Source organism: Anthonomus grandis, chromosome 3 (assembly GCF_022605725.1).
Source record: "Anthonomus grandis grandis chromosome 3, icAntGran1.3, whole genome shotgun sequence".
In the NCBI taxonomy this organism is placed as follows: domain Eukaryota; kingdom Metazoa; phylum Arthropoda; class Insecta; order Coleoptera; family Curculionidae; genus Anthonomus; species Anthonomus grandis.
The window spans coordinates 3725281-3747354 of record NC_065548.1 but is presented as its reverse complement, the minus strand read 5'-3'; the positions used below and the strand labels follow the sequence as shown (position 1 = coordinate 3747354).

Sequence of the window (22074 nt, the reverse complement as noted above, 5' to 3'; positions counted from 1 at the left end):
AAGGTTTAACCTAAGTCTCAAATTAACCGGTTAACTGATAACCGGTTATTTTTTAATAACCGCCCATCCCTACTTGAAAGGGCTCTTGAGAACTGTCAAAGCAGAGCTGCCAGAATTATCCTCTTCTTCTCAGACTAAAAAAAGGTAGAAACAGAATGGGGCAAATGACGTGTATCTAAAACCATAACAAACATAAGTAAATAAATAATCGTGGTGGCGTTGCGACGATGACGTCACTTGTCATTTTTTCAGTCTTGTCTCAATAATGTTCATGGACTATGCCCATAAATGAAGGAAAATGCTAAATCGACGAATTTGGAAATTTACAAGAAAATAGTAAAATAAATAAATAAACATTCGATTAGTAATTAAGAAGCAGTGGTTCCACTTGAAACGGCTCTTGCATTTTCCACCTTTGAGAATTGTACATAGATTAATATTTCTAAATGAAATAATACTGAATATCACATTCAACAGGTCCATGAACAATCCTTAACTTGTAACGACACTGTTTCCAAATGACCATAAATTACATAAACAGTCCTGATCCCCAAAAGCCCACTTAACCCTATAATATTGTACGTTTTTGTTGTAAAACAATGAAATTAATTAATCAATCGGTTAATTAAGTAACCGAAAATAATTATCGGTAGCGACCGACAACCGGTTATTTGCAACCAGGTGTTGTGGTAGCTTCAGTCCAGTCTAACGATTTCCGAACGCACGCCTGTTTGCGTAACTTAAGAACTGTCAAACCTGTCAGATTTTCCCTCTTCTTCTCGGCCTAACATAAAAGACAGCAACTGACGTGTATCCAAAACCACGACAAACAAATAATCGCGGTAGCGTTACAACGGTGACACTACTTTTCATTTTGTTAGCCTCGTCTCGATAATGTTCAAAATTATTGACAAAAAATGCTAAAATGAATAAAGTAAAAAAAATACAGGAAAAGACAAATAAATAAATGAAAATTAAATTATTATGATTATCTTTCAAGCAGTAACCGAGGCGTTTCATAATTAACCCGGTACAAAAAAAACACGTTTCAAAATTAACCGGTAAAACAGCTGGTTGCGACCGACGAGGCATCGGATTAACCTGGATTTTACGGTGGAATCTCGGTCAAACAGATTCTTCCTAAGATTTCTAACCTAATTTTGTATTTAGCGGTTTAGTTTTTGTAAATTTGATGCTGCTCAATTTTCGGTTAATTTAACCGGTGGATTAATGGTGAATTCTGAAAAGTGCCCTATATTTCCCCAACTTAAGAACTGTCAAACCTGTCAGATTTTCCCTCTTCTTCTCCGCCTAACATAAAAGACAGAAACAGAAACGGGCAAACGACGTGCATCCAAAACCACGACAAACAAATAATCGCGGTAGCGTTGCAACGGTGACGTCACTTGTCACTTTGTCAGTCTTGTCTCGATAATGTTCATGATTCATGATGAAAAATTAAGGAAAATGCGAAAAGTATTAAAAAAAAGCGAAAAAAATGCCAGGAAAAGAAAACCGGGAGGCGTAAATAAAATGCCCGACCGTCAATTATTAACGAAATAAGCGGGACGAAGGAATCGTCGCGCGCCGCCACTCTCATTCAATGTGTAAAAAGCCAAAAGATGGACGAGTCGTCGTCGACGAGTGCGTTGTTGCTTTTGCCGTGTTTTTAGGAAGTCGCCATTGTTCGGTATAAAATAAATCGGAAGCGGTCGCGAGGGCTCTTGTTTTCATCTGTTCAAACAAATTACGCATAAACAACGCGAAGAATCGTCCGTATTTCGGGCCGTTTTAAACGGTGAGACAACGTTAATTAAAGTGGCGCAACGTTTTTCGTGTCGTCCTTTTGTACGCCGATATTTCCGCTATAACCCAGCCAAAGCAGCAGCAGCAGCAGCGGCGGTTCTCGTTTTTTGCGTTTCGTAAGATTCGCCTCGTCACGTGGGAGTGTTCTCTTTAAAAATACTAAACTCGTTACGTGTTGTACCTAATTGATATAATAGTGAAAATGTGGCCGTACCATCAAAAGGCGATAAACCAGTCAGTTTCCCAGTTATTAAACGAACATTATGCGCGCTAGAGCCGACCATCATTGCCGCCCTTTAAAACTTTTATGTTTTCATATGCCGGCAAGCGTGAGTGATTCAGTGTGTTTTATTATTGATCAAAGTGCCATTTTTTATCGGTGACTTATTTAATATAAAATAATGTTACGTATTGTGAAAAAAACTGGATGAATGGGATTGCGTACGGCCTCGGTGAGGTGTCCCGAATCGGATGTCATGGCCCCAGCCCTAACGGACGCGGTCCAAGCCTCGAAAAATTTTAATTTGCCCTCGATAAGTGGTCACCTGGAACCGGCGTCGCCAATAAACACTTTCGACGTAAACAAATTCTCGCCTACCGCCGTGAAAAAACCAACTTGTGAACCACCTAGTCCACTAAACACCGATGATTTAAGCATTTCCTACGATTATTTGGCCAAGTTCAACGGAGGCTCCCAGCTTAATATGAGTTCATCACCTATGGGTGACCGAGACGATACCATGGGCCTCCAAAAGAATGAATTATTAGGGACTAGTCTGAACAAGTCTAAAAGTTCCGGAGAAGAGGACAATTTGCTTGAGGCAAATGTCGAGGACATTATGCAACAAGTTATTAAATCCATTGGCAGTACTGACCAATTAAATAACTCTTCGAGTGACCTCACTGATCTCGATTTGAACATCGATAAGGATCTCTTAGACCATGTTGATAACATGATGAATATCTCTATTGATGAACAGTCAGATGATCTAGACACTGCTCAAAAAATCAAAGAAAACCAGGCGGCAGCTCTACTCTCTGACTTAGAAAGCAGACATTCCAGGATTGAAAGGAGGTTAGACTTTCTCAGGAGAAGATGTTTTAAGCTCCAATCGAAACACATCGGGCAACACATCAGTGGAGAAGTCGTAGGTGTATTCGAACAAGTGCACAGGTCCATTAAAAAACCCAAAGATCAAGACAACTCGAAATCTTTCGGTTTAAACCAATATTGTGACCTCACGGATAAACTGAAACCCCTCTCCGCCTCGTCGGCCAAAGTCCTTGCCAGGAAACTGGAAATGGCCAAAGTTCTCCAAGCAAACAACTCGGCAAGGCAAAAGAATATCCCAAAATATTTTGGCTCTGGCTCAATCGAGCCGGCAATGTTTAGGAGCAGTTCGGGCGGGCAAGTAACAATTCCCCACTGGTCGGCGGAACATAAGCAGGAGCTGAAGAGGGTGAGTGATCAGCTGCAGGTTCAGCTTCGGGTGGTGCAGCATGAGGTCGATTCGGAGGCAACAGAGAGTAGTTCCGGAGGAGAGAGCTGTGATGAATCTCAGACTTATAACAATCCACACCAGCAGTATCTAAGCATGTAAGATATTCATATCTTATTTAGGTTAATTATAGAAACACTTACATATATTGAATTAAATCAATCAATCAATCAATAAAGCTTTATTGTCATAAGAAATCTTGTTGACAAAGCTGTAAAAAAAACACACAAAAATGAACAAACCATAATATAGAAAGAATACAATAAAACTAGATTTAACATATAATACAAATAAATAAATTACAATATTAAAGCATGCTAAAAAAATAGTACCTACATTTAAAGTCTCTCTGCTAAAAACTCTCTTCATTTTATAGTAGCCTTCAATCAATCCTTTTACATTTTGTTGAAAGAGCTTTTTATTATGAATCTCTTTGATATCTGCAGGTAATCTGCATAAAATTATGACAGGCACTTACAACAACAATATAATGATGCCAACAAACAGCTTTAAAACCAAATGTATAGGTCAAAGAAAAAATCATTTTGGAGATAGTCCTTAAATGGATAAAAGGCCTGATTAGACTCTAGCTCCCTTACATACTATGGTAGTGTTTGAATTTTTTAATTTGAAAGTTTGCTATTTGCGAAAAACCAAGTTTTTAATAGTTTAGGCTCAACATCGCTTAAATAAAGCACATAGTACTTTTGTAATTACTTCTATTAAATTACATAATCTTCTTCCAGACAGCATTAACCTTATGCAGTTGAGAAAATTTAAAATAAGAATACCGAACATTAATATTAATGTGTTCTTACACATGACAAAAATTTATGGATAAACCACTGAAAATTTAATAATTTTTAAAGAAATTGCTTTGCTTAAACCTATCTTCCAATATTCATTAATTGTGTTAATATTTATTTTTATAGATTAATATTATAGGCCTGTTCAATTAGTTTCTTATTTTTTTTTTCTTTTTGATAATGCTAATGCTGTAAACTTGTAATTGAAGCAAATAAAAGTTTTCTGATTTGATTTTTACTAACTTCACATTATACAAAATGGAGCATAGCTCTGTGTGTGTATAAGGGTATCTAATTACTTTAATATATATATCTATTTTTTACAATATAACAAATTTTAATAACCTATATACTACATATAATTTTTTCACAAAATGTATCACTTTGATAATTATAATACAATAGAACTATCAATAAATTGACTAATATAATGCATGGATTTTCCTCCCAATATCTCCTACAAATTTCATAATTTTTTAGATACCTAACAATAAATAAAAAGGTGGCAATTGCTCGAGGTAATGATCCAGTGATCCAAGAAACAGTCAAATTTGATTTTATTTCCCTGTTTATCTTAGACTGACCAGCCTTGACTTGCTTCCCAAAACTTATGGTTGATTATTGATTATTTTTGTTGTTTTTTTGATAGTGACTCAACATGTCTCAAAACCTGTTTATCAAAACAATATTTATCTGTGATATTTTTAAATGCCTATAATACATCAACTAATAGGTGTCGTTTAACTAAAATGTTATATTTCAGTCAAAAAAGGGCACTCTGGAAATATTCAACAGACCGAGCAGCCATAGCCTCCCGATGGACATGGATCCAGTCTCAGATTTCCGATTTAGAGTACAGGATCAGGCAACATACGGAACTACACAAGAAGATAAGGGCTGCCAAGGGTGCTGTCAAATTGGGGGAGGTCATTGTCCGTTCCCCACCTGTTCAATCTGAGTCTGAAATTGCTGGACATCATGGTAAGGAAGTAAAAGTGCTTTGAAAAAAATATTTTTGTTTTTTGTTACTGATTAATTAAGCCTTAAGTTTAAAACAGAAGATAATAAATAAATTATAATAAGAATAGAATATAATAATATATATTCAGCAGATACATTCATACATTATAACATTACAAAATAACAACTGCTTAACCGCTAAGAATACCCAATGCACAATGGTATTTTAAAAATACTGTGTGTGTGCATTTCCTGTCTATCCAAATTAATTAATTAAAATAAAAACAATTTTTAAGAAAATAGTATATAAACAAAAGTGATTCAAAAAATAAAATTAAATTAAGGGAAAAAAACATGAAGAAAAATAAACAGTACTATGTGTATCATACTAACCAAGTGACGTTATCATCTAATATCCAGTCGTGGATTCTACTTTTAATTTTGTTATAGGGTTTATTTCTGAGTTTACAGGAAGTTGATTATAGATTTTTGCTGAGGTATATGTTAAAGTTTTTTGACATTTAGTTTTTGTGGTATTTGGGATAGTTACATTCTTATTTAAAGCTTGTCTAGTGTTCTGATTGTGAGATATGAAATGCAAATAGTATGGATTCTTACTGCTTTGAAGTAAATTTGATTTACTTGCAACAATCTAGCTTCTCTAAAGAAAATATCCGAGAAATATAAAACCTAAAAATAATTAACAGAGATAAAATGCAACAAGAACAATCATAAAAGGGGTCTTAACCTGGTATAGTATTCCCAGCTCAAATATAATAGTTAAATGGAAAATCACAGTAAAACTTTCAAATCTTTTAAAGAAGTACCTACTCAAAATGTCTATCTTAGCTTCAGTAAAAACTTGCAACAGTCATCATTCGGTTGAATGGGGATAAGTTGTTATTTGGATCAACCTTAAAGAATTTTTGATCATTTGGAAGCCTAAGATTAAATTTTGGTACATTTAGTAGAATATAATTGACCAAGTTAAAGTTATTTAATATATTGTATAAAAAATACCACAGCTTGTATCTTTCTTCTATCTTAAAGAGTTTTAAATGAAAATTAGCATACTTTTATAAGACACTTTGTATGGATAAGAGTTATTATTCAAAACATAAGAAAGCGCAGAAACCTTTTTTGGTCTTTCTCTATTTGATTTATATGCACAGATTATATTTGAGAGGCATATTCAAGGTGAGGTCTAACTATTGCATTTTATAATCTTACTATTGTAGCAATTTTGAAGTGCTTACTATTGAGGATAAGAAAACCCAATGCTTTTTTTACAATGATGGAGAAATTAAACTATTAAACTTTCAGTTAAACTGAAATAGAACACCCTTAATGGTTACATAGATTGTAGCAACTTGCGCCGCATACATCTATGTAGTGCATAAACTTAGATTTACTAGCTAGGATTAGAAGAGATGGATTTCAATTTCATCATACTATAACTATGGTCAAAATTGTCTCATAGATCATTACTGTAAACTCATAAATAGTTCAAACTCTCAAACTCAAAAATGCTTTATTGTCAATATAAACATAGAAGTTGTAGACAAAGCCAATAGACTGTACATTAAAGGAATAAAAACGAGAAACTAATTTAAAATAAAATAAAATTATATAAAACTTTAAAAAATACTTAAATGCTAATCATTAAAAAATTCACCTAAACTATAGTACGCTTTACTAGCAAGAAATATTTTCGTCCTTGTACGTAGGCTTTTTTCAGTCTTAAGTTGTCTTATTTCTGTGTATTATAGTGGAAGTTTATTAAACAGCTTTCTACCTCCATATATGATAGAGCTACGGACAAGTTCAAAATGAGGAATGGGTAGCCTCAACAAATAATTTTGTCGCGTATTATAGTGGCTTCCTAAATGGAGTTCCTGTTTATATTTTCTAAAAACTAAGCAAACTGTTTCCAAAATAAAAATACAACACAGGGTTAAAATATTATGACTTACAAAAAGCGGGCGACATGAGTCACGAGGCTTGGCCCCACATAGATATCTAATGACCCTTTTTTGGAGTACAAACACTGAATTAAAAAGTGAATTTGAACATGAACCCCAAAAGCAAATTCCATATCGAAGGTGCGACTCGATAATCGCGAAGTATGCAGATCTGGCGATGCAGAAATTAAGACTGGTGGCAATAACCCTTAGGGCGTAGCAGCCTGATGAGATTTTTCTACATACATTCACCATATGGTCTTCAAATTTAGGGAACTTGTCTATGGAAAGACCCAAAAACTTACTGAAAGGTGGCATGGTGATGGCAGGCTTCATTATTTAATTGGCTACTATATTTTTTGTATTACATTTAAAATTAAGGATATTTGTTTTGGAAACATCAAATGTCAAAAAATTAAGCATCACACCAGTCTTTTATTTTTAACAAATCTGCACGTATATTGGCCTCCATTTGAGAAACATTAGAGTCGTGCCAGAGAATGGTGGTATCATCGGCAAACAATGTAAATTTGCCAGTTACCTGCAGTTGTGGCAGATCGTTTACATAAATGAGAAAAAGTAAAGGACCAAGTACTGATCCTTGCGGAACACCCACATTTATATTAAGTTCCTTAGAGATACCACCATTAAATTTGACAGCCTGGACACGATCTGATAAGTAGGAACGAAACCACTCAAGGGCAGTTCCTCTGAAACCATAGAGCTCCAGTTTCATCAGCAGCACTCTGTGACTCACGCAGTCAAATGCCTTGGACAAGGCACAGAATACCGCTGCTGCAACTTCACCAACATTCAGTCGGTTGTACTGGTGCTCTAGAGAGCTAAAGATAGCATCATTTGTGCTCACAGACTCACGAAAGCCAAACTGCTGATGACTCAATAGGCCAAACCTATTTAAAAATGAAACCATTCTCACCTTAATGAGCCGTTCCACTATCTTGGCTAAAGTAGGCAATAACGCTATAGGTCTAAAGTTAGGACAGTCGCGATCGCCACCCTTGTAGAGAGGAACAATCATTGTTCTTTTTAAGCACTCTGGGAAAACTCCAGACATAAATGAAAAGTTAATCGACTCGGCCAAGACTTGCAAAGCAATAAGAGGTAAAGCAGAAAATATTTCATCCCAACCTGATCAACTCTTCTTATTCTTAATATTAACCATTAACTGTTTAAGCTCTTCTACACTACTTGTGGGGGCAAAAAAGAAAGATTCGGCTACTACCATATTGCTGAGATAGCTCCTGGCATCTATTTTTTGTGAGAGATTGGCTGCAAGGTTACTAGCAATATCACAGTAGAAGGAATTGAGGACATTGGAATCTAAGGTACTTGGAATAACCAAGACATTATTTTTGCCCCTTAGCTCATTTAAAATCTTCCAAGACTCTTTTGCTCTGTTGGAGGAATTATTTATCCTCCTTTGAAAGTACGTCCACTTAGCCATTTTGATTGAGTTTCTGTAAATCTTGCGGTATCTGTTATAATAATTTAAAAATGTTGCATTGTTCATAGCGTATTTCCTAATGTAAAAAAGGGAGCGCATATTTTTTCCCAGATACTTGTAAACCCTTAGTATACCAAGGTTTTCTATTTTGTTTTTTAATATTGACAACAGGAAAAGCAGTGTTAAAATTGTGTTAATACTATTTGATGAAAGCTATGCAGTGGGTTAACAGTAGTCAATACATTATTCCAACTTGACATATTGCAAAGCAAAGAGAATTTGCGGAAATTAGCTCTAGTATAAAGTCTACCGCGTCTAAACTTATTCTCATTAGCTGCACTATTAAGCTTTACTAATCCCACTATTGCCTCATGGTCAGACAAACCGTCATTGATTGTTGTACACTGATTTTCGTGTTGGTTAAAATTCGTACAGAAGTAATCTATCAGTGAGGAAGAAAATGCTGAAATCTGGGTTGGCTGATCCACGTGCATCTTAAAATTAAATGATTTGATCCATTAGATTTGTCTAAAAAATTTACATTAAGATCGCCAGTCAGAATCAACATCGCATTAACCGAAATTTCACTTAAGAGGATCTCCAACTTTTCTAAAAACAAATCTAAATTACCAGATGGAGATCGATACAATCCTAAACTATACAAATTTAACTTACTGCTAAATACAATAGAAAACTCGCACACCTTTTCAATCAATAGATGATCAAATCTGTCAATAGTAATAGACACAAATTTAGTTAAAAAAGCTTTCTCTAACATAATAAGAGTACCACCAAGTGTATATTGCTTGTGTGAAAATTTGAAAATTAGTACATAACCAGGGATATCAATAGGCTCGTCAGACCTCAACCAGCGTTCAACAAGAATTAACACACTAGGAAAGTTAACCGATTCTAAAAATAGTTCCAATTCGCTAACTCTTGAACGCACAGATTGAACATTTAGAAATGCTAGGGCAACTTGATTATGGTGGGAGTTTCTATTAAAAAAGAAGATCCAATAGCAAGGGTGTCTATAGATTGGTCTAGTTGAGGCGTAACCGAAGACCTACCTTCGATCAAGGGTGTATCGCTGATTATCCCACTATTGCTAATACTAATTTGGATGACAGAAAAGTATTTTTAACATATAAAGGTAAAAGTTTGTACACAGATTTGGCAGAGTGACGGTACCTAAAATTTTGTCTGACATCAGTAATTATTCTCACAGAAAAGTTACGGTTACAGATGAAAGAATTCATAAAATGAATTGTATTGTAATATCTGCTTTTTGAGCACTTATTAAAATCGCATTTAATACAAACAATTACATTAGTTATCCTGCCCATTGATAGCAAGGATTTTATTTGGGAAAAAGATGACAGTGTACAAGAAAAATCAAGACAAACAACAACAACATCATTCTTCGTATAGTTGCGCAACATTGAAGTATTTGGCCTGTCAGTGAATTTATTTAAGAAGCAATTGGTCAATTCTGTTATTTAGTTTTAATGATTTGAACCTTTTAAGTATATATCTCGGTTTATATATTACATATTTTTGTGATTTGATTTGTTTTTTTTTTAGTACAGAGGATTAGTTTTGGGTTTTTGGATTATTATTTATCTTGAATAACTTTAAATTAGCTTTGAGAATGCTAAAATTATTATATTGTTAACTGATTTTTTAATATTAATACCCTGTGTTTTTGCTAACCACTCGATGTGCAATGGTATTAAAAATACTGTGTGCGCACCTTTAAACATTCAAGTTATTATCTTAACTAATTGAGTTTAGTTAATAATAATTATCATTTATAAATCAAACAAAAAATAAATAAAATATACTTCTTTCTAGTCATAACTAGATATTATATTTTCTATTATTTATATTAAATAAGATATTGTATAATTATTATTAATTATCCATTTATGTATCTCTTTTTTTACTTTATAATATTTATTGGTCTTAATATTAATTGGGATATCATTAAATATTTTTAGCCCCAAACAATAATATGATTCTGACAGAGAGCATGCTTGGGATTCTGCAGAGCCACCTTTTGTTGTGCGGCATTTCTTATGTTTTTGAAATAGCTCAACTTTTCTTTATAGTAATTTGATTTCAGCATAAATCAAACTATCGCTTTCCGTTATATTTAATAATATAAAAAATATTAATTGGTTAATAATTAATAAACTACTTTCTCTAAACAGCAGTTCAGATGGGCACCTTTTGCTTTTAAAAAGCATTATTTTAAATATCGACATTTGTACAGCTTGTAATTGGGAAATTACTGTAGGTCTTGCATTACCCCAAACTAGAATCCCATAAGAAATTACAGACTCAACAAGTGCACAGTAAATTATTCTAAGGGTTATCAATGGTAATAAATTCATAAAACTTAAAGGTTAATTTTCCGATCTTTTGCGAAACATTTTACCCCATCGTTCAGTCAGTGTGAAACAGTCGTGATTTTTATGGAATGAATACTAAGTTGATTAAACATATTGTGAGTATCATTATATATCCAGTAGTAAAGCTTCTTAATTTGTGTATAAGTGACTTCGTTCTTCCTACTGTCCTTAAAATCTCTAGAGTTATACCTATTTATAAAAAAGGCCCTTGCAATGACCTGACAAACTATAGACCTATATCAATAGTCTTTGAAAAAGTCCTAAAATCTAGAATTACTATTCTCTTCTTTGAATCCAATGGTTTTTTAGTAATAAACAGTTTGGTTTTAGAAGTGCTAAATCAACAACAATGGCAATTAATCTAATTTATAGAAATAATAAATGATTGTCTTAAAAAAAGAAGAATTCACTGGAGCAACATGTTGCGATTTGAGCAAGGCTTTTGATTGTGTCTCCTTTAAAACTCTTGCAATGAAATTAAGATATTATAATTGTTCGAACTATAGTATAAAATTAATAAAATCCTATCTCTCTGGTAGATCTCAAGTGATTAATTTGAATGGCTCACAATCTGATTTTGCAGAATTAAAATTTAGGGATCCTCAAGGATCGGTGCTGGGATCTCTGCTTTTTTTGAAATACATTAGTGTTCTCGAACGCAGTGATCCTAGTGCTGATCTTATTCTCTTTGCCGACTACACAACCTTAATAAAAAAGGCATACACAATCGAAGGTTTTCAGATTGGTTTTATTCAAACCAATTAAATATAAATGCAGATAAAAACCAACAACTGTACATATCTACTCGCAATTTAGATTTGGCTAATGCTGGCAATGCTTCGGTTATCTTTCTTGGGGTCAAAATTGATTCCAAACTTCTTGATGCCCTGGAATCGCCTCTGGCATTATTGCACTTTGGAGCTTGATGCAGAGAGTGTCTCTTAAAGTTGCACCGTCTGTTTACTTTGGGGGTATCCATTCAAGAATCTCCTATGGAATTCTAGTTTGGGGGCATGCAACCAATGTCGGCCGTATTTTCTCGAATGTAGAATGCATTTCTCAAGACTCAATATTTTAACTGTGCCCTGTTTATATATCTACTCTTGTCTATCGCATGTCAGGGCCAATATCAATAACTATGAAACCTGATGTACGTTCACATTTCACTAGAAACAACAGTAATATTTATACAGAATTGTATAGAATTCATCGCATACAAACGGGGGTATCTTTTTATGGCCCCCATGTTTTATAATAAGTTTCCACTTCAAATTAGAATGTTGCCTCTCAATAAGTTTAAAGTAGTGTTAAAAAAATATATTGTGGCTAAGAGTTTTTTTAGTATCAAACTATTCACAAAACTTTTCAAACTATGCACATTGGATTTAAGCTTGTGTAAGTGTGCATTTGTTTTTGGCTAATATGTAATTCATTGACTTGTGTAAGCTTTTGTGTGAGCACCAATAACGTTCTTTGTCTTTATAATGGGGTATCCCGTCATTAATAAATAAATAAATAAAAATAAATTTTTGAATTTGAATTTTAGACTACGGCGTTTCTCCGATCTCCACCGACGCGTCGACAGCGATCAACGGTTACGTGGGTCAGCTGCCGGGCGCCTCAAGTCCCCAAAAACATCCGGAACCGGACGACTGTCAATATTGTGCCAGAACCAGACCGTTGACCGGATTTAGGAAGCGACGACTGTTACAAATCGCCGGTTTGCACGCGGTATCGAAAAAGGCGGCGCGACCGAGCACGGTCCGTTGCAACTGCGTGATACCGAATGCGCCCTGCGCCCTTTGTACGGGCCGGGTGGATCCCACTCATCCCCGGGATTCACCTGAAACCCTGGGGAAATCCGAGAAGGTCGCCTTGTTGGATCCGGCTTATCATCCGGTGTTGTCGTTGTTCGAAGGTAAGATATTCGGCGAAGAATCGAACCGTCGTCGCACAATGTGGCTTTTTCACAATCTAACTGGTAATAAATCTATCGCGATATACCGGGTGGTGCGTCGCCGAGCGGAACATAGGAAATCCCATGTAAATTTTAAGGGGGTCAATTATTGGCTTCCCTGTACATTTGATAGAAAAAATTTAGGAATAACTTTTTGAAGAGACCAATCTGGCAAACCCTCGTGCAAAGTTTCAAAAAATTTTAATAAGCGAATCTTGAATTATTCAATTAAATGTAATTGCAAAATTAGCAAATTTTCGGTTCAGGTAAAACCAAACGGGCACGTCCGTAAAATGTAATTTGATGGTCGTCCTTTCTTTTTTTCTGGTTCCTGAGTCTCTTCGTTACACGTAAAATCAATATTTTTCATCTAAGCCAACCTTTGTTATTAACCCTGTACTTAATAACAATTTTATTTTTAGAACGGTCACAGCTCTTCGACTTTTGGCTTAATTTGCTGTTAAGAGTAATAATTTTTTCATTGCCAGATTCCTCATCGTTTTTAAAATTTAAAGTATTTAACACATAATTTACAACCGACTGGTTTTTGTTTGAAATATCCGTTCCTTCCTACCAAACTTCAAAGAGTTCAAGTCTAAATGTAGTAGACTAAATATCTATAAAGATTTGAAACCGAATCTGAACGAATCCTGAAAAAGAAGAAGCACAAAGACTAAAACTTTTGTTTCTCTCTAAATAACACAATAATTACTAAAGTCTGCCCAACCAATCTGTAGCTAAGCGGTGTCGGTGCGGGGAACGTCGTTGTAGACTAGACCCGCCTCATTTCATTCATGAAATGGCCAGTGACGTGCGAAATTTTATAAACCGATTATACAGATTTGAATGTATTAAATATTAAAAAATATGGTTTGGTTTTAATTTTAAAATAGGTATTTGTAGGTAAGATATTAATTTGGAAATTAAGGTCTTCTAAAATATTTTATTTGTAAATATGTAATAAAAAAATGCTTTAGATATGATATATGTACATATGGTTCGTATATTTTCGTAACCCACCTCGATTACGCCTGACAGACAAGATTAGGGAAGTTTGAGATAAAAGAAAAGTAAAGAAAACACAAAATTTGTAATACACCTACTTAGTTTATTCACTTAAAATAAGAGTGCCGTACTCCGATGCCTGGATATCGCAAGGGAAAGAGCACGGCAGATAATCCGAATTATGCTGTTTAACCATTGAATTTACTACATAATATGTATAATTTAAATTATTATTTAAATAAGTATAATCAAGTTGTACCTGTTGAAGATTGCTAACCACTCCAGTAACAGTCTCACTCTGCCAGCATTTTTTAAACGTTAGGTCATTGTCTATCCAAGTTTCATCTAAATAGACAATATTGCGACCTTCGGCTCGGTGTTTTTTTATTTCTCTTAGGTATTTATACCTTAAACATGTTATTGGTAAAACCTTAAAGTATCTAAGAAATCATGTTATTAAAGATAAAATATTGGGTCGCTCCATTAACATTTTTTTTTTATTCTGACACTTTCCCAATAAAAGCCATTTTCCTTTAATAAGTTTCTAGGAGTTTCTCGGCCATAAGGAAAATTTTCTTCTTCTGGCAATTTTTGCAACAGCTTTCTGGTAGTGGGCACAACTTTAAACTCCATATAAAATCGATTTATTAGGTGTCTAACTTTTTGAAAATGAAAGTTTTCGTCTTGTTCCACCTTCGTCATTCGCGATCTTTTTTTGCCGGGACTAGAAAGCATTTTGTTGGGGTCCGTCCGCATTCTTTCTTCATCCTCTTTGTGAATTTTTTTTACCATTGAAATGCTTACGCCAGTATATTGAGATACTCTTTCAAGTTTGCACTTTACTGGTAGATTAACGAAGTTATTAGTAGCTTCTTCATCGCAAACCCTAAAAATTTGTACAAAAAGTATATAATCCTGATATTCGATTTTTTTTAGTCGTCATTCCGATTCATATTACTTATATTTATAGACATTTTATATTCAAAATAACCAACATTAACTTTAAATCTTTTTTGTTTGTAAAGCAATCGAGCTTGGTTTTATTTCATTGAATATGATTTTTATTTATTACAACATTAGGTACATAATTTTTGAAATTTAGTGTCGCATAAATTATGATTTTATTTTAATGTTTTTTTTTTCATAACTGTGCTTAGGCTTTATAATTCTCTTATTATCATTTTACTTACCTATAAACATTCGCAATCCCTTTCCTTGCCTGGCTATGAATTGTCTTTCTATGAATAAAGTTATTCATTTTAACGTAAATAACATAAAAACTGTTTAAAATTATGAACTTTAACAACAAAGAAACAAAACAGCAACAACAATAATAACAAATATACTAAACTATGCTACACCACTCAAAAGTCATAGGTCATAAATTAAGTAGGTACCTAAAAATACAACAGTAAAAATAGTTTAATAGCTCAAAAGTATTAACATACGCCGCCGCCACTGAATCCGCAAGAAATCGATATTATTACAAAAATTACACAAAACCTGGTACGATGCGATCCAATAAGATAGAGAAAGACAGAGAGCCGCATAAAAATAATAAATTAATGGCCGCGATGTCATCAACCAATCACCTGTCCCCAAATAGCGAGATGCTTCCGCGAAAGCACGACGTTGCCGGCTTTGTAAGTTTTATTAGGAATTTCGGATAAATGTTGGTCAATATTGGATTTTATAATATGCAAAACATTAGTTTTAAATAGCAAATAGAACTAACAAGTATGGTTAAAACTGCATTACATTATTTATTATCTTTTTTATGAATAAATAGCTTAATTTTACCATTATATTTACTTTTTATTCAATACTATTTCATTTTTGCAGTAAGACGTGACAACGCTTCAAAATTTCGCCCGCATTCTTTTCGTAGACACAGATCCGATGGTCAAACTATAACACAAAGTACTACCCGAGAAATTTTAAAAATTTCATAGTATGTGCGAATAGACACCGATATAAATAAAATTAAAAGCGTTAAAACAATTTAACAAAAAAAGCATTTGAGTTTCTTATCTGCTATCTAAATTTAATTCTTTTTTTCTTTAAATTGCAACAAAATTGCAAGTTTATATCTAACACAAAAAATGTGTTTGGTGATGCAAGCTAGAATGGTAAAAAGCCACACTGTGCGTCGTGGCGTTTTCTAAAAACAAGAAAATTGAAATTTGTTTTTTTTTTTTTTTTAGATACTTCGCAGGCTTTGCATCTGGAGGCTATAATGAAAATGCCCGAATGGCAGCAGAGGAGTTTGAAAATGAAGACCACCAAGGTGCTTCATAAGACGGAGAAGGAGATGGGCTCGTACGAGCACGCCTCTAAGAAGTTGGAGCATAGGAAGAAGTATAATAGGCTCAAGTCTGTCTTGTCTGAGAGTAAGTTTTTGTCTCTTAATATTCTCAAATTACCAGACAGTTTTACCACTAACCAAAACTCTTACATAGGTTTAAAGTTAATCTTAAAAACTCTACCACATTTCAAAAAGATGAAACTAAGCAAACTTTCGTTGCAATACCATATGGTCCTATAGATCTAAGAGTGGTCTATCAAAGTTCGGCTAAGTTACGAAATCTTTTAGGAAACCCGAAAGATAATAAATGCCAATGAAAACTCCGGGATTTAAATATGATGTGAATAGTGTTTTTTTATGGTCAGGAAATAATGGTTTGGAGCTTAATATTAAAAAATGCTTGAGCATCTCTTTTGGTCGATCTCGCTACTACTGTTAGAGACTTGGGTGTGTTACTGGACAGGAAATTGACTGACGTTTGTGCCTCATTATTTATTTATTTATTCATCTGCCGTTCATCCATTTACAATACAAAGTTATCAAAAATAGCTAGCTTATATCTAGACTAAAATCATAAATACACATATCCATATACATACAAGTACATTTAAAATCCTAAAACATCACATACACACTTAAATTTAAATAAAATATTAAAATACCTAGATTAAAAGAAGAGGGCAAAAATCACACTTCTTATTGTATTGTTATTTTTCAATATACACCTAAGATGGCAAAGGAATGAATCAAAAAGGCAACACTTATTCTCTAAAGTTAAGTTATTTGCCTTATATATGCAAAATCCTTGTAAGGGACTCATTTTGCCCATAATTTGTTGAATGGAAGGGGATATTGAAGATGCAAGTGTGACGATTTTGCCTGGTCGCAACATTAAAGTTTATGTTGCCCAGAATCTCAGGACAATCTATACAAGAATTGAGCACACCATGTAGAAAACACATGTTCAACATATCCCAGCATATTATGATTAGATTGGCAATAAGGGTATATGTAATGTTGGTTTTGTTGTGCGTTACTCTAGTAAATTGTCTGTCTATTGTTTCAAGATGCTCTACTATTCAATTGTTTGGTCTGGGCTTGAATATGTCTCACCTACAGTATTGGCCATAAAAGTTGGAACTTTTAAAAATTTAAAATTTTAGATTTTTACAATCAGGGTGTTAGGCAGCGTAATATTGCTCAAAGACCAAACGTTCCTAAGAACACCGTGTCACGGATAATTAAGAAATATCCATATATTTGGAAATGTGGTACCAGGTAAAAGCACTGGAAGACCTAAAGCCACGACTGCCCGTGTAGATAGGCGAATTTGAAATATTTCCCAAGAATGACCAATTTTTGTCATCCTCCAAAATTTTACAAAAATTAAATGAAGATGAGCCTTCCAATATTTCTGCAAGAACGGTAAGAAGGCGATTGTGTTCTGGTGGACTTAACAGCTACAGACCTGCTAAAAAACCTTTGCTGCGGAAGAAAAATGGCAAGTTACGCCTACAATTTGCAATGGATCATCTTAACTGGACTGTACAAGATTGGAAAAAAGTGCTATTCAGTGACGAATCTAAGTTCAATCTGTTTTCCAGTGATGGAATACTTCATGTAAGACGACCGAAAGGTGAAAGACTCAAGAAAAAGTTTATCCGACATACGGTTAAACATGGAGGTGGTAATGTGATAGTATGGGGATGCTTTTCTTGGTATGGTACTGGGTCAATACATAAAATTGTGGGGAAAATGGATCGATTTATGTATCGGGATATTTTGTGAAATATAATGGAGCCTTACACATTTGAGTCTATGCCAGTAAATTTTGTATTCCAGCATGATAACGATCCAAAACATTCGTCAAAATTGGTAAAAGAATGGTTGGAGCAAGAAAAGATCACAGTTTTAAAGTGGCCGGCCCAGAGTCCAGACTTAAACCCGATTGAAAATTTATGGGAACATCTGGATCGCAAAATTCGGGCATTTGGAACAGTCAAAAGTGCTGATGAACTATTTCATAAGCTTGTTGAAGCCTGGACTCACATTGACTAGACAAATAATTGAAAATTTGATTGAATCAATGCCCAGAAGAATGCAGGCAGTAATAAATGATAAGGGTTACCATACCAAATATTAATTATAATATTATGGTTTCAATAAGTTATGTTTTATGTAGTTTTTGAATAAAAATCATTTAGTTCCAAGTATTTTGTCCAGCTTTTTTTCAATTTTTATTCCGAACTGCTACTGGTGCTGAATTTTTGTCAACATTTAAATTAATTAACACTAGTTTTTCTTGTACAACAACTTTATAAAAGAAAATAAAATGCTAATTAAAAGGCACACAAAATATAATAAATTTTCAAAAGTTCCAACTATTATGGCCAATACTGTATATGGTCACCTTTTTATTATATAACCATGTAGAAGCAATTGAAACCATTCAAACAGCATTTCTTCGTTCCCTAGCCTTCAAGACTGACATTAATATTTATGAGAATTTTCATATTAATTATAAGATAATAGACGATATAATATTTAACATTGATAGTCTTAAAGCAAGGATTACTCGATCAGATTTACTCACATTTCATTAATGGTATTTTTTATTGCCCTGATGATATTTTGAAAACTGTACCATTCAATGTCAATATCAATAGTCTAAAGTATGGTGGGAAGAATTGTTCTGCTTTCATGATATAGATAGTAAAGTTGAGTATCTGACTCATAATGTAAAGTATTTATTTGATAAGCATGCTCCCTTAAGGTCCATTAGAGTGACTAAGCCTTATGGACCATCTTTGACTTATGCAATAAGAGGTTTAATGAGGGAAAGGGACAAGGCTAGGCTCAAATGTAAATTAAACAACTTTACAGAAAATTTTCGAAATATTACTAAAACTTCTATATGTAAGGAAAAAGAGAATGAGACCGAAAAGGATCAATGAAAAGTTTGGCAAACTTTAAGAGACCTCAATGTTTATGTTCCTACAAATACAGTTATTCAGAGACCTCCTGAATTGTTAAATGTGGAAGAGATAAATACATATTTCTGCAGCGTTTTCAAAAAATCAAACAACTGTGATAATAAAGTGGCATATTATATCAATAATAAAATAAGGGAAGGCATACAATTTACTTAAGTACATAAGTAATATAATCGGGATTGGGACGTTTGAAAATGTATGATAAAAATGGCTGTACGATTTATTTATTGCACCACCACCAACGTACACAAAAAAAAAGGAAACTCTTAAATTTGCCTTCTTCAGATTTTAAGAATATGTGTTTGATACCTCCAATAGTATCTTTGCTTTATTTAATTGTATAAATTAGTGATGTTTTAATTATTAATTTTATAGTGTATACATTTGAAATTAAAATATACTTCTACGCAGATTTGATGATATTAATTGTAAATTCGAAAATAATGAAGTAAACATTTAAAAGTATATTTTCAATTATTTAAAAATGTCTATATTTTGTTTAAAACTTTTTTATTCTAAATAGGTTACTTTTTTATAAAAGCTTTTTAACTAAAAAAACAACATAAGTGTACATTTATAAGTAATTTATAAAATAAATATATCTTTTGACCATCTTATACTAAAGTGTAGATGAACACTTCTAATCAAAATAGTATTTATTTTTGGCTTCATATTATTGAGTTAACTTCAGATTGTCCAGGAGTTTTCAATTTACCGTGCAGGGAGTAATTTCCTAAAACAATTCCTTGTGCAACATAATTCGATGTTGATGGTTCAATCGAATATACTCTTATTCTGTTACTTCGATGCTATGTTATTAAGACTTAAATCTATAATTTGAGCTTTTAATTTTATTTATTTTAAAAAATCTCCCATATAAATCCCATTTTATTTAAATATTAATAACAAAAATTAGGACTTTTTAAATTTACCTCTATATTTAATTCCTCTACTTGAAGTCCTTGTATACCCTTTTAAATATTTAAACGGGGTCCAACTTGGGGTATTATATATCCTACTCATAATGAAGGTGATGACTCGATTTGACTAAATTAAGTTTATCGATGAATGCCTAAAGTGATTACTTTACGTACGATAGTAGAAAAAAGAGTGCGAGTCCCTTAAATCTTATTAAACCCGGTTGTTTTATTATAAACAAATTAATCGTTTTCGTGTTTTAACAGAGATAAAAAAGAAACTGCGCGGGCGTAAAGCGGGTCGCCCGATAAAACTAAGCAAACGCCAAAGTTTGGCCAGTTTGAGTCAGCACCTGCAAAATCTGGAGGCGACCGGCTCGGAGGACGCGGAGGTCGAACAAACGTTGGAAGGAGGATCTCAATTGTTGGACGGAGGAGGCCGTGGGGGGACGAGCAGCGTCTCCCAACACACCCGCTCCGCCCCGTTCGATTCTCCCGGCGGGTCGCCGTTGTTGCATATGCAGGTACTTTATCGTTTAGTCTAGACCTTTTTTTTTCTTTTTTTTAATATACTTTATTTACTAAGTTTACAAACTTGTACTAAAAGCTCCCTAATCTAGAATTTACAATACTAAGAGTTATTTGGTTAAACTTAAAACAGGATACAGAATCCATTTTGATTGTACAGGGTGTTCCAAATTCGAGGGTGACATTGGAATCTCGGAAACCGTAAGAGTTACAGGGTCGGTTATCCTTTGTTAAACTGGTTTCTTCCGGAGTAGCTGTTATTGCTCTTGCCGGTCTTCTCACTTGCAACTATGTGCTATGGTATTTTTGGCTCCTATACTACTTTTCTCTGTAGCATCTGGGTGCTGAGGTTGGATTAAAGGATATTTAACTTATTTCAGGATCAGGAAGAGTAATTAAGCGTCGGGAAAAGGTTGCCAGTTATCTTTGGGCGGAGCCAGAGCCCGAGCCCCACTCCTCGCAGAAAAAACAAAGCCTGAGTGAGTCGGGCGGAGGACTGAGCGATCTAAGTCCTTTGATTTCAACTTAGATACTAAAAGAACTATTTTAGTCATATTTGAATTCGGCGGCTAATATCACATTACGCCTTTCCATGGCCGGTTTTCTCTTGGTCTCAGGAGAAATTCTCCTATTAGGGAGTTTTCTACACTTCTGACTTTTTCCTTGAACTTGGAATGGTTTTTAACTATGTATTCTTGTATTGTTCCAAGTTTGCAGTGAGAGTGCAGATCAACATTCCTTACGAAGAAGGGTGCATTCGTGAACGCCCTCAAACGCTTATTCTGAAACACCTGAAGCTTTCTGATGTTCGTCTTCGTGGTTTTCCAGAAAATGTTTGAGGCGTAAAGCAGTTTAGGATGCAGAACCTGTTTATAGACCATTAGTTTATTAGTCAAAGAAAGCTTACTGCTCGTGCAGAGAAAGGAGTAAAGCCCATGAATGGTTCCATTGCATGAATTAATTTGCTTTATAATGTGCGTGTTGAAGTTATTCTTTTTGTCGAAATATACAGCAGGTGCCTGAAATTGCCAAATTTGGAATGTTGCAGTCATGCTTTTTTGTTATTAGAACGGCCTCTGTTTTCCTACTATTTATTTTGATTTTTCAGTTGTTTGCCCACTCTAGGGTCGGTTAAATGGAAGCAAAGTTGCGCAATTTGGAGCTTAATAAAATGACGTCTAAAAACTTTTAAAATTCCGGATACTTCCGGAGTTATCCGAAAATTGTCAAAATCGTTTTTACCTTCTACCGACTTTATTTAAAGAGACATCGGAAAACTAAAAACAGTTTTTCATTGCCACTTTTTATGTCCTACAACATGACGCAAAACAAAAATTAATTCGACGTTTCGTTTTTTTTTTCGATCATCATCAACTTAATTTTTTCTTATGGGTGCCATATTGGATTTTCTCATTTTAAAAAAGTATTTTTAATTGCCTCTAAAATGAGGTATCGCAC

General features: G+C 33.9%; 1 protein-coding gene across 2 annotated transcripts in view; it reads left to right on the top strand.

The window, feature by feature from the left end:
- The first annotated feature begins 1423 nt into the window (after positions 1–1423).
- Positions 1424–22074, top strand: part of LOC126733864 (KAT8 regulatory NSL complex subunit 1) — a 51330-nt gene continuing 30679 nt past the window's right edge. For both annotated transcript variants that reach the window (XM_050437287.1, XM_050437286.1), the window contains exons 1-5: positions 1424–3403; positions 4875–5092; positions 12458–12829; positions 16078–16263; positions 20356–20612. In XM_050437287.1, coding sequence (XP_050293244.1) covers positions 2238–3403; positions 4875–5092; positions 12458–12829; positions 16078–16263; positions 20356–20612 — 2199 coding nt within the window. In that variant the 5' untranslated portion in view covers positions 1424–2237. The remainder of the gene's footprint in view (positions 3404–4874; positions 5093–12457; positions 12830–16077; positions 16264–20355; positions 20613–22074) is intronic.